The 14556-nt window shown below is 45.6% G+C and overlaps 1 protein-coding gene across 1 annotated transcript; it reads left to right on the forward strand.

Moving 5' to 3' along the window:
- The first annotated feature begins 351 nt into the window (after nucleotides 1-351).
- On the forward strand, nucleotides 352-13637 carry LOC134968748 (inactive hydroxysteroid dehydrogenase-like protein 1). The gene is made up of 4 exons (XM_063944242.1): nucleotides 352-583; nucleotides 1529-1974; nucleotides 11544-11771; nucleotides 13497-13637. Exons 1-4 carry the CDS (start codon nucleotides 352-354, stop codon nucleotides 13635-13637), a joined length of 1047 nt encoding a protein of 348 aa, XP_063800312.1.
- The last annotated feature ends 919 nt before the right edge of the window (nucleotides 13638-14556 follow it).

The following is a 14556-nucleotide window of genomic DNA, read 5'->3' on the forward strand; positions in this document are numbered from 1 at the left end:
GTTTGGCTTTTATGTCTTTTCAGGTATTCAGGAGAGTCATTTGAAAATCTTTGACTCTTTTGATTCACCTTCTCCTGAGAATTCCAGTTGGCATCACATATCATGAATGGTCTCCAAGCTTTTTTGCACATTTATACATGTTTGTGTTCATGCCCTTTATTCTTTCTTTCTATGCATATATGCTTTAATTGATTTTAGGATTTTGGTGAGGTTGTCTGTGTCACTTACGTTCATTACCAGTCGTATTAACTCAATTGACATTTTTCTTGTTTTTGTAACCTACAACTTCTTATTAAATGTATTTACATATTATTGCTATTTCAGATGGCAGGGTCATGTTTCCACGGAGCAATGGAGGTGGTGACTGCAGTGAAAGGAGTCTTATTGCCTTTTTCTCATGATGTCTTGCACACCTACTACAGTCACAGGGAGATATTGGCTATTCTAGGAGCCTGGTACACAGTGCGGAAAGCTTTCAGTATCCTCCGTGGTGGTTGCAGCTTCATCAGACAATATATTTACCCTTGTATCCTCAGCAGGACCGATCATCTCACACAGTATGGAGAATGGGCTGTTGTCACTGGTGAGTGCCATAAACGGATGGACCACACCATTATGCATTGTGCTATATAGTTATTTACTGTATAACCTGCATAGTTATAGGATTTACAACCATAAAACTTTTACTATAGCTTTAAGTAGCTTTGTATTCACATAACTGCAGTCATTTTTATTTTTCCATTGCTTATAAATGGGATGTTATGCCGGTACAACAGAATAGGTTGAGACTGGACCAAAAGCCAAATAAACTGGACGAAACAATGGGGGTCATTCCGAGTTGTTCGCTCGCAAGCTGCTTTTAGCAGCTTTGCACACGCTAAGCCGCCGCCTACTGGGAGTGAATCTTAGCATATCAAAATTGCGAACGAAAGATTAGCAGAATTGCGAATAGACACTTCTTAGCAGTTTCTGAGTAGCTTCAAACTTACTCGGCATCTGCGATCAGTTCAGTGCTTGTCGTTCCTGGTTTGACGTCACAAGCACACCCAGCGTTCGCCCAGACACTCCCCCGTTTCTCCAGCCACTCCCGCGTTTTTCCCGGAAACGGTAGCATTTTTTCGCACACTCCCATAAAACGGCCTGTTTCCGCCCAGAAACACCCACTTCCTGTCAATCACACTCCGATCACCAGAACGAAGAAAAAACCTTGTAATGCCGTGAGTAAAATGCCTAACTGCATAGCAAATTTACTTGGCGCAGTCGCACTGCGGACATTGCGCATGCGCATTAGGGAGTAATCGCTCCGTTGCGAAAAAAAATACCGAGCGAACAACTCGGAATGACCCCCAATATGTGTAACTGGAAGAGCTGGCAAATAAGTTGGCTGCACTAATGTATAATATACACCAGTAAGCTAGGAATGATGAAATTTGTAGGAGAAGCAGGGCAAAAAATATCATGTAAAAGGCAAATTGCACACATTTATGCTGTCCATTTAATCTTTAATTTGCTTTTGTTTATGCCCCAGGAGCCACAGATGGAATTGGCAAAGCGTATGCGGAGGAGCTGGCAAGCCACGGTGTAAATATCATCTTAGTCAGCCGTAATATAGAGAAGCTCCAAAAAGTGTCTGAGGCCATCACTAGAAGTTACGGGGTGAAAACTCGTTTCATCGTTGCTGATTTTAGCTGGGGCCGCGAGGTATACCCTGCCATTAAGGAGGGTCTGAGAGATGTGGATGTGGGGATTCTAGTGAACAATGCCGGAGTTGCCTATGAGTATCCACAACTTTTTAATGAGGTTCCAGAAGACAAGCTGTGGGAGATCATCAATGTCAACATTGCTGCAGCCGTAATGATGGTTCATATAGTGCTCCCCGGCATGGTAAAGAGGAAGAGAGGAGCCATCATCAATGTATCATCTGCATCATGTTACAAGCCGTTGCCTCTTTTAACTACATATGCAGCTTCAAAGGTAATAAAATTGATTTAACCCAGCATCCCCATCCTAAGGTTCAAAGTCAGAGAATTTGCCAAAACATCAATGGCACCATTTATGGAGACCATCCATGGTAAACCCTCCAATTGCCATCCCTATAATGCAGGCACATAAAACCCCTGGAGGTGTAAATGAATGTCAGTTCTGTGCACAGCTGTTACTATGGTGACAGAGTAATATGGGTAGCAGAGTTATTCTGACCTCCTGGATACCAACGTTTGACTTAAAAAACTCAAAAACATCATAGAGGCCAACAGTGTGATAGGGATTGAATAAAGGGAAAATAAGAATTTACTTACCGATAATTCTATTTCTCGTAGTCCGTAGTGGATGCTGGGGACTCCGTCAGGACCATGGGGAATAGCGGGCTCCGCAGGAGACAGGGCACATCTAAAAAGCTTTTTAGGTCACATGGTGTGTACTGGCTCCTCCCCCCATGACCCTCCTCCAAGCCTCAGTTAGGTACTGTGCCCGGACGAGCGTACACAATAAGGAAGGATCTTGAATCCCGGGTAAGACTCATACCAGCCACACCAATCACACCGTACAACTTGTGATCTGAACCCAGTTAACAGTATGATAACAAAACGAAGTAGCCTCCGAAAAGATGGCTCACAACAATAGTAATAACCCGATTTTTGTAACAATAACTATGTACAAGCATTGCAGACAATCCGCACTTGGGATGGGCGCCCAGCATCCACTACGGACTACGAGAAATAGAATTATCGGTAAGTAAATTCTTATTTTCTCTAACGTCCTAGTGGATGCTGGGGACTCCGTCAGGACCATGGGGATTATACCAAAGCTCCCAAACGGGCGGGAGAGTGCGGATGACTCTGCAGCACCGAATGAGAGAACTCCAGGTCCTCCTTAGCCAGAGTATCAAAATTTGTAAAATTTTACAAACGTGTTCTCCCCTGACCACGTAGCTGCTCGGCAAAGTTGTAATGCCGAGACTCCTCGGGCAGCCGCCCAGGATGAGCCCACCTTCCTTGTGGAATGGGCATCTACATATTTCGTCTGTGGCAGGCCTGCCACAGAATGTGCAAGCTGAATTGTACTACAAATCCAGCGTGCAATAGACTGCTTAGAAGCATGAGCACCCAGCTTGTTGGGTGTATACAGTATAAACAGCAAGTCAGACTTTCTGACTCCAGCCGTCCTAACTATATATATATATATATATATATTTTTAGGGCCCTGACCACGTCTAGTAACTTGGAGTCCTCCAAGTCCCTAGTAGCCGCAGGCACCACAAGAGGTTGTTTCAGGTGAAAACGCTGACACCCCTTTATGAAGAAACTGGAGACGAGTCCCAGTTCTGTCCTGTTCAAATGGAAAATTTTAATATGGGCTTTTGTAAGACAAAGCCGCCCATTCTGACAATCGCCTGGCCGAGGCCAGGGCTAACAACATGGTCACTTCCCATGTGAGATATTTGTCAACAGCATGGTCACTTTCCATGTGAGATATTTCAAATCCACAGATTTGAGTGGTTCAAACCAATATGATTTTAAGAAATCCCAACACTATGTTGAGATCTCACGGTGCCCCTAGGGGCACAAAAAAGCTGTATATGCAATACATCCTTTACAATCTGGACTTCAGGAACTGAAGTCAATTCTTTCTGGAAGAAAATCTACAGGGCCGAAATTTAAATGTTAATGAACCCCAATTTGAGGTCCAAAACACTCCTGTTTTCAGGAAGTGTAGAAATCGACCTAGTTGAATTTCCGTCGTGGAGCCTTCCTGGCCTCACCCACGCAACATATTTTCACCACATGTGGTGATGACGTTGTGCGGTCACCTCCTTCCTGGCTTTGACCAAGGTAGGTATGACCTCTTATGGAATGCCTTTTCCCCTCAGGATCCGGCATTCAACCGCCATGCCGTCAAACGCAGCCGCGGTAAGTCTTGGAATAGACATGGTACTTGCTGAATCAAGTCCCTTCTTAGCTCCCCAGGCCCTTAGTCCTCTGTGAGCATTTCTTGAAGTTCCGGGTACCAAGTCCCTCTTGGCCAATCCGGAGCCACTAGTATAGTTCATACTCCTCTATGTCTTATAATTCTCAATACCCTGGTTATGAGAAACAGAGGAGGGAACACATACACAGACTGGTACACCCACGGTGTTACCAGAACATCCACAGCTATCGCCTGAAGGTCTCATGACCTGGCGGAATACCTGTCCCGTTTTTTGTTCGGGCGGGACGCCATCATGTCCACCTTTGGTCTTTGCCAACGGTCCACAATCATGTTGAAAAACTTCCCTATGAAGTTTCCACTCTCCCGGGTGGAGGTCATGCCTGCTGAGGAAGTCTGCTTCCCAGTCGTCCACTCCCGGAAAGAACACTGCTGACAGTGCTATCACATGATTTTCCGCCTAGCGAAAAATCCTTGCAGTTTTCACTGCCCTCCTGCTTCTTGTGCCGCCCTTCTGTTTACGTGGGCGACTGCCGTGATGTTATCCCACTGGATCAATACCGGCTGACCTTGAAGCAGAGGTCTAGCTAAGTTTAGAGCATTATAAATTTGCTCTAAGCTTATTTATGCGGAGAGAATTCTCCAGACTTAATCACACTTCCCTGGAAATTTTTTCCCTGTGTGACTGTTCCCCAGCCTCTCAGGCTGGCCTCCGTGGTCACCGGCATCCAATCCTGAATGCCGAATCTGCGGCCCTCTAGAAGATGAGCACTCTGTAATCACCACAGGAGAGACACCCTTTTCCTTGGATATAGGGTTATCCGCTGATGCATCTGAGGATGCGATCCGGACCATTTGTCCAGCAGATCCCACTGAAGAGTTCTTGCGGGAAATCTGCCGAATGGAATTGCTTCGTAATAAGCCACCATTTTTACCAGGACTCTTGTGCAATGATGCACTGACACTTTTCCTGGTTTTAGGAGGATCCCGATTAGCTCGGATAACTCCCTGGTTTTCTCCACTGGGAGAAACACGTTTTTCTGGACTGTGTCCAGAATCTTCCCTAGGAACAGTAGACGTGTCGTCGGAAAAAGCTGCGATTTTGGAATATTTAGAATCCACTCGTGCTGTCGTAGAACTACTTAAGATAGTGCTACTCCGACCTCCAACTGTTCTCTGGACCTTGCCCTTATCAGGAAAGCGTCCATGTTTCTTTTAAGAAAAATCCTCATTCCGGCCATTACCTTGGTAAAGACCCGGGGCGCCGTGGACAATCCAAACGGCAGCGTCTGAACTGATAGTGACAGTTCTGTACCAGGAACCTGAAGTACCCTTGGTGAGAAGGGCAAATTTGGACCTGTAGGTAAACGTCCCTGATATCCAGTGACATCATATCGTCCCCTTCTTCCTGGTTCGCTTATCACTGCTCCGAGTGACTCCATCTTGATTTGAACGCTTGTATGTAAGTGTTCAAATATTTCAGATCTCACCGAGCCGGTTGGCTTCAGTACCACAATATAGTGTGGAATACTACCCCCTTCCTTGTTGTAAGAAGGGTACTTTGATTATCACCTGCTGGGAATACAGCCTGTGAATTGTGTGAGGGGGAGACGTCTCGAATTTCCAATGTACACCTGGGATATTACATGTAGGATCCCGGAGTTCCCTTGCGAGTGTTGCTGAAACTCTTGAGATGACCCCCTACCGCACCTGAGTCCGCTTGTACGGCCCCAGCGTTATGCTGCGGACTTGGCAGAAGCCGTGAGGAGCTTCTGTTCCTGGGAATGAGCTGCTTGCTGCAGTCTTCTTCCCTTTCCTCTCCCCCTGGGCAGATATGACTGGCCTTCGCCCGCCTGCCCGTATGGGGACGAAAGGACTGAGACTGAAAAGACTGTGCCCTTTTCTGCCAATATGTGACTCGGGGTAACAAAAGGTGGATTTTTCAGCTGTTGCCATGGCCACCAGGTCCAATAGACCGCCCCTTTATACGGCAATACTTCCATATGCCGTCTGGAATCTGCCTCACCTGACCACTGTCGTGTCTTCGTCTGGCAGATATGTACATCACATTTACTCTTGATGCCAGAATGCAAATATGCCTCTGCGCATCACACATATATAGAAATGCATCCTTAAAATGCTCTATAGACAATAAAATCCTGTCCCTGTCAAGGGTATCAAAATTTTCAGTCAGGAAATCCGAACAAGCCCCCTCAGCGCTGCACATCCAGGCTGAGGCGATTGCTGGTCGTAGTATAACACCAGTATGTGTGTATATACTGTTATGATATTTTCCAGCTTCCTATCAGCTGGCTCCTTGAGGGCGGCCGTATCTGGAAACGGTAACGCCATGTTTTTTATAAGCGTGTGAGCGCCTTGTCCACCCTAAGGTGTGTTTTCCAACTCGCCCTTACTACTGGCGGGAAAAAGGGTATACCGCCCATAACTTTCTGTCGGAGGAACCCCACGTATCATCACACACTTCATTTAATTTATCTGATTCAGGCAAAACTACAAGTAGTTTATTCCCACCCTACAAAATACCCTTATTTGTGGTACTTGTGGTATCAGAAATACGTAACACCTCCTTCATTGCCCTTAACATGTAACTTGTGGCCCTAAAGGAAAAATACGTTTGTTTCTTCACCGTCGACACTGGGGTCAGTGTCCGTGTCAGTGTCTGTCGACCGACTGAGGTAAATGGGCGTTTTTACAAGCCCCTGACGGTGTCTGAGACGCCTGGACCGATACTAATTTGTCCGCCGGCTGTCTCATGTCGTCAACCGGCTTGCAGCGTGTTGACATTATCACGTAATTCCATAAGTAAGCCATCCATTCTGGTGTCGACTCCCTAGAGAGTGACATCACCATTACAGGCAATTTTCTCCGTCTCCTCACCAACATTTTCCTCATACATGTCGACACACACGTACCGACCTACAGCACACACATACAGGGAATGCTCTGATAGAGGACAGGACCCACTAGCCCTTTGGGGAGACAGAGGGAGAGTTTGCCAGCACACACCAAAAGCGCCATAATGTATATAACAACCCTAGAAGGTGTTGTTTCTATATATGGGCTCTTAATATATAATTATATCGCCAATTTATGCCCCCCTTCTCTTTAACCCTGTTTCTGTAGTGCAGGGGAGAGTGGGAGCCTTCCTCACCAGCGGAGCTGGTCAGGAAAATGGCGCTGAGTGCTGAGGAGAATAAGCTCCGCCCCTTTCACGGCGGGCTTTTCTCCCGGTTATTAGGAAAACTGGCCTGGGTTAAATACATACATATAGCCTTAATGGCTATATGTGATGTATTTATTTGCCAAATAGGTATTTATATTGCTGCCCAGGGCGCCCCCAGCAGCGCCCTGCACCCTCCGTGACCGTGTCAGTGAGCCGTGTAGCAACAATGGCGCACAGCTGCAGTGCTGTGCGCTACCTCTCTGAAGACTGTGAAGTCTTCTGCCGCCTGTTTCCGGACCTCCGTTCCGCCGTCTTTCTTCAGCGTCTGTAAGGGGGATCGGCGGCGCGGCTCCGGGACGAACCCCAGGCTGACCTGTGTTCCGACTCCCTCTGGAGCTCAGTGTCCAGTAGCCTAAAACTTCAATCCTCCTGCACGCAGGTGAGTTGCAAGTCTCTCCCCTAAGTCCCTCGTTGCAGTGATCCTGTCGCCAGCAGGAATCACTGATAAGAAACCTAAAAAAAAACTTTACTAAACAGCTCCTTAAGAGAGCCATCCAGTTTGCACCCTTCTCGGACGGGCACAAAAACCTAACTGAGGCTTGGAGGAGGGTCATGGGGGGAGGAGCCAGTACACACCATGTGACCTAAAAAGCTTTTTAGATGTGCCCTGTCTCCTGCGGAGCCCGCTATTCCCCATGGTCCTGACGGAGTCCCCAGCATCCACTAGGACGTTAGAGAAAATATCAATTATATAATGTTATGAAGCATGTGTCTACCTGCTGCACAGTAAGAGCTGCAGGTAGGCCCTGACCCATCCGTTCCTTCACAGCTCTCACTGGCTGCCTGTACACCACAGCCTGTGGCATCACTACGGGGGTGTGGGCCGCATCCGGGGATTACACACCTAGGGTGACACGCACCTGGGTGCTCAGTGACTGGAGCCGGGTGCTGCACTGTGACATTATGTGCAGCAGTCGGCTTCTGTCACAGTGTAGGAGCCGGCACTGCATACATTCTCCGGGGGAAGCCCAGCATCTCCGGGATCCTAGAGTGTTGAAAGGGTGAGATCATGCCCATTTCTTCCCCCGTTTTATCGGCATGGAATAATTTCACAACAACGGGTGTCACAAAGCATAGCTGCGCCGCTGATAAAAGCCTCTCCTTCCTCTCACCCAGCTATCCAGCAGCTCCCATCACCAAGACCCCACAACCCACGTGTGCCCCCTTAACCCCTATAAAACATTATAGTTGTCCAACAGGGACTTCCAGACAGAATGCCACCCTCCCCAGCAAACAGACCATTAACAATATATCAGCAATCTCTCGATACTTGCCTGGGTCATATTGGCACAGGCACTGTCATTTGAAAGACAGAAGTCCCCTTTTTCAAACAATATGCCTATTTTCACCATACAATATAACCCTACGCGATGGAAAACAAGGTTTCTGCATATGGGTGGGGGGTTTTCCGCAGCCATAGGGTTTTGCTATTCAATTAGAGGAATGAAAATGAGACACAGTTCAATAACAATCTTTTTTTCTCGCACCTCAAGAGAAAGTCTGATTTTTCCTAAAATCGGTCATTTTAGGAAAAATCACTGTGACCTGCTCTGGGACCCCGGCGGAAGCCCCACTTTCCCCTTGTAATTAGCTAAATCACTCAGTAATTACTCTTCTCCAGTGTCAGAATCCGCCCCTCTGCAGTAGCGGTAAGTATAATGGATGTATGTGAGTGTAAGTGTGTGTGTGTGTAACCTCTGGTGTGTGTGTGACTCATGTGTAGTGCACCTCCCCTCCCCCCCTAGAGGCAGCAGCTGGGAGAACTGAATCCCCTAGCAGCCCTTGAGCCTCCGAGCAGCCTCCTCCCCAGTAGGAAGATGGAGGGGAGACCACCGGAGAGGTATATTTTTTTTTTATTGCTTCGCAAGGATTTTGGAGCTGAAAACCCAGCAATCATTTTTTTTTTAAATTGAAAGCCGTGGGTGTCGGGAGTGTGCATGCGGTAATCCAAAACGGGGCCAAATGTCCTCAAGGTTTACCTCACTAAACCTTGCACCCAATTGAATTCTATGGTAATCAACTGGGGACACTAGATACCAGTTGGAGCTGGAGAAAAATATTGTTTTTCCAAAGATGGAGGTAGAGCAAATGTACACTATCGCACCATCTTACTGATGTCAACACATGTGGGGGGCCCGTGTTTGAAAGAGATGAGTTCCTTCTTTCAAACCAAATTCCCCCTTTGTAGTTATCACCAGACAATGCTAAAACAGTACACAAACAAATAACATTTATCAACAGATGGGGGGATCTAAAACCCAAATCTCCATAATCTTGTATCAAATAAAAAAGATCTACAGATCACCGTGGCTACATCTTGCCGTGATCGCGCCTTGTTAGGTGCGTCCACTTGACCGTCTGGGGCATGCGCATCTTAGGGGATCCGGTCTGAAGATCGACAGTGTCTAGGTCGACAATGTTTAGGTCGACCACTATAGGTCGACAGTCACTAGGTCGACATGGATGGAAGGTCGACAGGGTTTCTAGGTCGACATGTGCTAGGTCGACAGGTCTAAAGGTCGACATGAGTTTTTCACATTTTTTTGGGGGGGGGGGTTATTTTTTCATACTTAACGATCCACGTGGACTACGATTGGAATGGTAAAGTGTGCCGAGCGAAGCGGTAGCGGAGCGAAGGCACCATGCCCGAAGCATGGCGAGCGAAGCGAGCCATGCGAGGGGACGCGGTGCACTAATTTGGGATCCCGGTCACTCTACGAAGAAAACGACACATTTTTTTTTCCCTCATGTCGACCTTTAGACCTGTCGACCTAGCACATGTCGACCTAGAAACCCTGTCGACCTTCCATCCATGTCGACCCAGTGACTGTCGACCTATAGTGGTCGACCTAAACATTGTCGACCTAGATACTGTCGATAAAACGAACCACACCCCATCTTAGACCCACACACACCCCCCATTCACATGACTAGGAGCACCAAATGCTGCAGCTCGGTGTGTGCTCATTTAGAGCAGATGTAGCCACGATAAGCATGGCTACATCTGTACTATATTATTCCTACATACTGTCAGCATTTAAATCTAGACTATGGGGTACATTTACTAAGCAGTGATAAGAACGGAGAAGTGAGCAAGTGGAGAAATTCCCCCATCAACCAGTCAGCAGCTCTGTATAATTTTATAGTATGCAAATTATAGATGTTACTTCAGTGCTGATTGGTTGCCATGGGCAACTTCTCCACTGGCTCACTTCTCCGCTCTTATCACTGCTTAGTAAATGTACCCCTTAACCATTTAGCAAAGAAATTATATAAATCTAGGATAATTTTCAAGTGCAGATTTATTTTAAGAAATCATTTAAAATCTTGATATTTTCCGTTTTGGAAGGGTAGATTTATACAAAAACAACAACCATAATGTTTTTATTTGTGGTGTTTACAGAAAGAAAAGAAAATCATGGGGTAAATTTACTAAGATGGGAGTTCTATTTAAGATGGGATGTTGCCCATAGCTACCAATCAGATTCCTGGTATTATTTTCTGGAAGGTGCTAGATAAATGAGAAGTAAAATCTGATTGATTGCTATCGGCAACATCCCATCTTAAATAGAACTCCCATCTTATACCCCTTTCACATCGCACAAATAACCCGGTATCGACGCGGCATATTGCCGTGTTGAAACGGGTCAGTGTGCGATGTGAAAGCTCCTTTGCTGAAATAGCGGGTCGCCTGACCCGGTAATTCAACCCGGTAAAAAAGAAGGGTTATTACCGGGTTGAATACCGGGTCAGGTGCAGTGTGAATGGGAGCCGTTCCAATGCGACACGGCTCCCATTCACAGCATAGGGAGAGGCGGCGCAGGAGATGAGCTCATCTCTCGGCGCCGCCTCCACCCCCGCCCCTGCTGCTGCTGCGCCCCCCGCTGCTATGGCAACCGACCCGGTATATTGCTGGGTCGGAAAGCCAGCAAAGGAGCGCAAATGCCGGATCCCACCCGGTAAGGACACGTTTCTCTTATCGGGTAGGATCCGGCATTTGCGATCTGAAAGCAGCATTAGTAAATTTACCCCCATGTTTGCTTTTAATTTGCTTAATTGAAAATTAATGTAAAAAAACAAAACAGTTTATTAACATTTTAGTTCAATTATATTTGACATGTACAGTAACAAGACTAATGGTATTTTCGAGGGACAAAAATGCAATGCAATTCCTTGGTAAAATGGTACAGTATGATATATATGGGTACTGCATAAAGAAATAGTGATATTGATGTTGGTGTGATGAGTACAAATGAAAATGGGTTCAGCACAGGATACAGAGAACCCTCAGCAGCGAAGAAGATACTAAATATGAAAACCTGCTTGGAAATGTCACACTAAAAGTTTTGATTATTCTGTCTTCTATTTTTTGCAGAGTTTCTTGGATTATTTCAGCCAGACTCTACATTATGAATACTCTTCTAATGGAATCTTTATACAGAGCGTAATTCCCTTTTTTGTGGTTTCCAATATGACAAATTTTAGCAGTCTTCTTCAGAGTAAGTCTCTGCTTGTTCCCTCTGCAAAGGATTATGCGCATCAAGCAGTGAGAACCATAGGGGTGTGCCGGAGGACAGCAGGACACTGGTCCCATTCTATCCAGGTAAATATATATATACTGTATAAGTAAAAATTCTTATCACATATTTATACAGCACCACTAATTATGCAGCACTGTAGAGAGAATATTTGTTATACATACAAGTCACTACACTATGAGAGCTTATAGTTTAAATCCCCTGACACACTAGAACACATTTATTAGTCAGCACTGAATTAACCTACCAGTATGTCTTTGAAATGTGGAAGGAAACAACTTAAACAACGGGAGAACATAAAAACACCACAAAAAGAAGACACTGGTCAGAATCGAGATAATAACCCCAGTGGTGTGAGACACCAATGCTAACCACTGTGCTGCCCGGTTATCCCAGAGCTATACAGGGCTATATTAAGAGAGAAGGGGGTCCATGTGCAATCTCAGTCCAGGCCCACTCTAGCCAGGTAGTTTTACTCTAGCCAGCAGCGCAATGTGGCTGTGACTTTTCTACTGCACATGCACAAGTCACTGAGAAAATAGCCACAACGTCATTTTCCAGGTAATTTGTGCAGAGCTGCCGATACAGGACTCCGGAGAGGTGAGTATTGAGGAACACTACACACTCCTGGACTCAGGGGACTGAGTGCTCCGCACCCTACCATTATAGCTATGCCACTGGAGCTACAGTAATGAGACAGCAATATGGGGTACACTAGGTCTACAGTTGTTATACTTCACATATATTTAATTTCACATGTGAGAGATATATCAAAAGAAGACAAGTTAGCAATCAAAATTAAAAGGCTGATGCAATTGAACCATACACAAACATTTGTACAGCATAGAGAATGATGCCTTAATATGTAGATATGAAATAATACAAATTAAAATATTCCAAAGATTATTATTTATATGGCAGATATTATATGATTAAAAAAAATATATTTTTCACTGTCAAATCACTTCTTCTGAATCCATCTGGGGCACACTCTGTGAAGACCATGGGTTAAAGGCACCAGCCAGGAGTGTAGGCGCTTAAAGAGTTAACTATCCCCCCATGAGACCTCAGTTTGGTCTAACCAAACTGCATAGAAGAAGCAAAAGAAACAAAAGCAGCAAAACCAAAAAACCAGGAGTTGGAGAACATCAACAACATGGAACAAACAAGACAGAGAGGGATCGCAGTGTGCCCCAGATGGATTCAGAGGAAGGGATTTCACTGTGAGTAGAAAAATCCAATTTCCTCCTTCATCTGATCTGGGTGACGCTGCGTGAAGATAGTGGGACTTCACAAAGTAAGCCAATCAGGAAGGGGGGACTCCTCTATCAAAGTCACACGTAGGACCTTATGCCTGATACTAGCATCACATAAACCAAAAGTATGAAACTGTCAACATTTCATAAAGGTACAGGTATGTACAGAGGACCAGGTAGCTGCTCTTCACAATTGATCCACTGAAGCACCATGATGAACCACCCAGGAAGACCAGACAGCTCGAGTGGAATGAACTCAGAGAGAGGTTGGAACAAACTGATCCGAAGAGAGAGCCTGATTGATTGTGGAAGTGGTCCACTGAGCAATGGAGTTCTTAGATGCTGGCCAACCAAGTTAGGAAGCATCGATCAAGATCAATAAGAAGTTTATGTGCTAAATAGATGACATACGATTCAGATAAATTTGAGGTGCATATACCACATCCAAGAGAGCCGAAGATGAAGACTGAGAGGCCGAACAAGACCCTGTAAAAATTATATCATGATTCAAGTGGAACCAAAAGATCCCCTTAGGTAGGAAAGAAAATTAGTCTGAAACACCACACTATCGGAATGAAAGAAGATGAAGGGGCCTTACAGGATAAAGATGCCAATACAGAAACTTGCCTCATGGATGTAATAGCTGGCAGAAAAATGTACGTCATATTAAGATAGAACAATTCTACTATCGCCAAAGAAAGAATCGGAGGAATGTACAGAGGATGAATGCAGAAAATACCCTGTATAAAAGTGCACATCTGGAATGGTAGAAAAACGCATCTGAAAGAGAACTGAAAAGGCAAAGGCCTGATACTTGAGGCAGGACAGATGAAGGCCCTTGGAGAGATCCTCCGAGTGGAAGGACAAAAGACATGGCAATGAAACATCTCTGCCAAAACCTTCCATTGCTCACACTAGACAATGAAAAGGCACCAGAAAAGGTAGTAAATATGAGAAAAGGTTTTCGGGCTCTGATCATTGTCTGGATGACTGATCTAGAAAAAACATGGCCCCCTCAAGTTCTAGGTCTCAAGAGCCATGCCATCAAAGCCAAGCAACTTAAATGTAGGTAATGGCATGGACCCTGAAATAATAAGTCTTCATATAGAGGTAGATGGAAGGGAACATGCGGTGGCATGTCCTGAAGGAGGAGGAGGTCACTCTGGGGCCTCAATAATGACTGGGAGACCTTTTCGACGAACCCGTTGAACTTTTGCTAATATGGCCACTTGAGAATCTCTCAAACAAGCGCAATACCTGGAAAGCGTCTTCTTTAAGTGAGAGGCTATTAGGTTGATGTCTGGCCTGTCCCACCTGTCAACAATCAGCTGAAACATGTCCTGATGAAGCTCACATTGTCCAGGATAGACTGTGTGACGACTTTGGAAGTCCGCCTCCCAGTTGTGCACACTGCTAATGTGGATGGCTGAGATGGCTGGAACCCAATGCGCTGTCAACCAGAAGATATGGGCTACCTCCAACATTACCATTGTGTAAAGTTATAAATGCGGAGGGGAATGCTGAGTCGCTTCAGAATGACTTAGTTAAATTAGAAGCTTGGGCAGCGAAATGGAGCATGCGCTTCAATACAGAC

The sequence above is a fragment of the Pseudophryne corroboree genome, chromosome 11, assembly GCF_028390025.1.
Source record: "Pseudophryne corroboree isolate aPseCor3 chromosome 11, aPseCor3.hap2, whole genome shotgun sequence".
NCBI classification, from domain to species: domain Eukaryota; kingdom Metazoa; phylum Chordata; class Amphibia; order Anura; family Myobatrachidae; genus Pseudophryne; species Pseudophryne corroboree.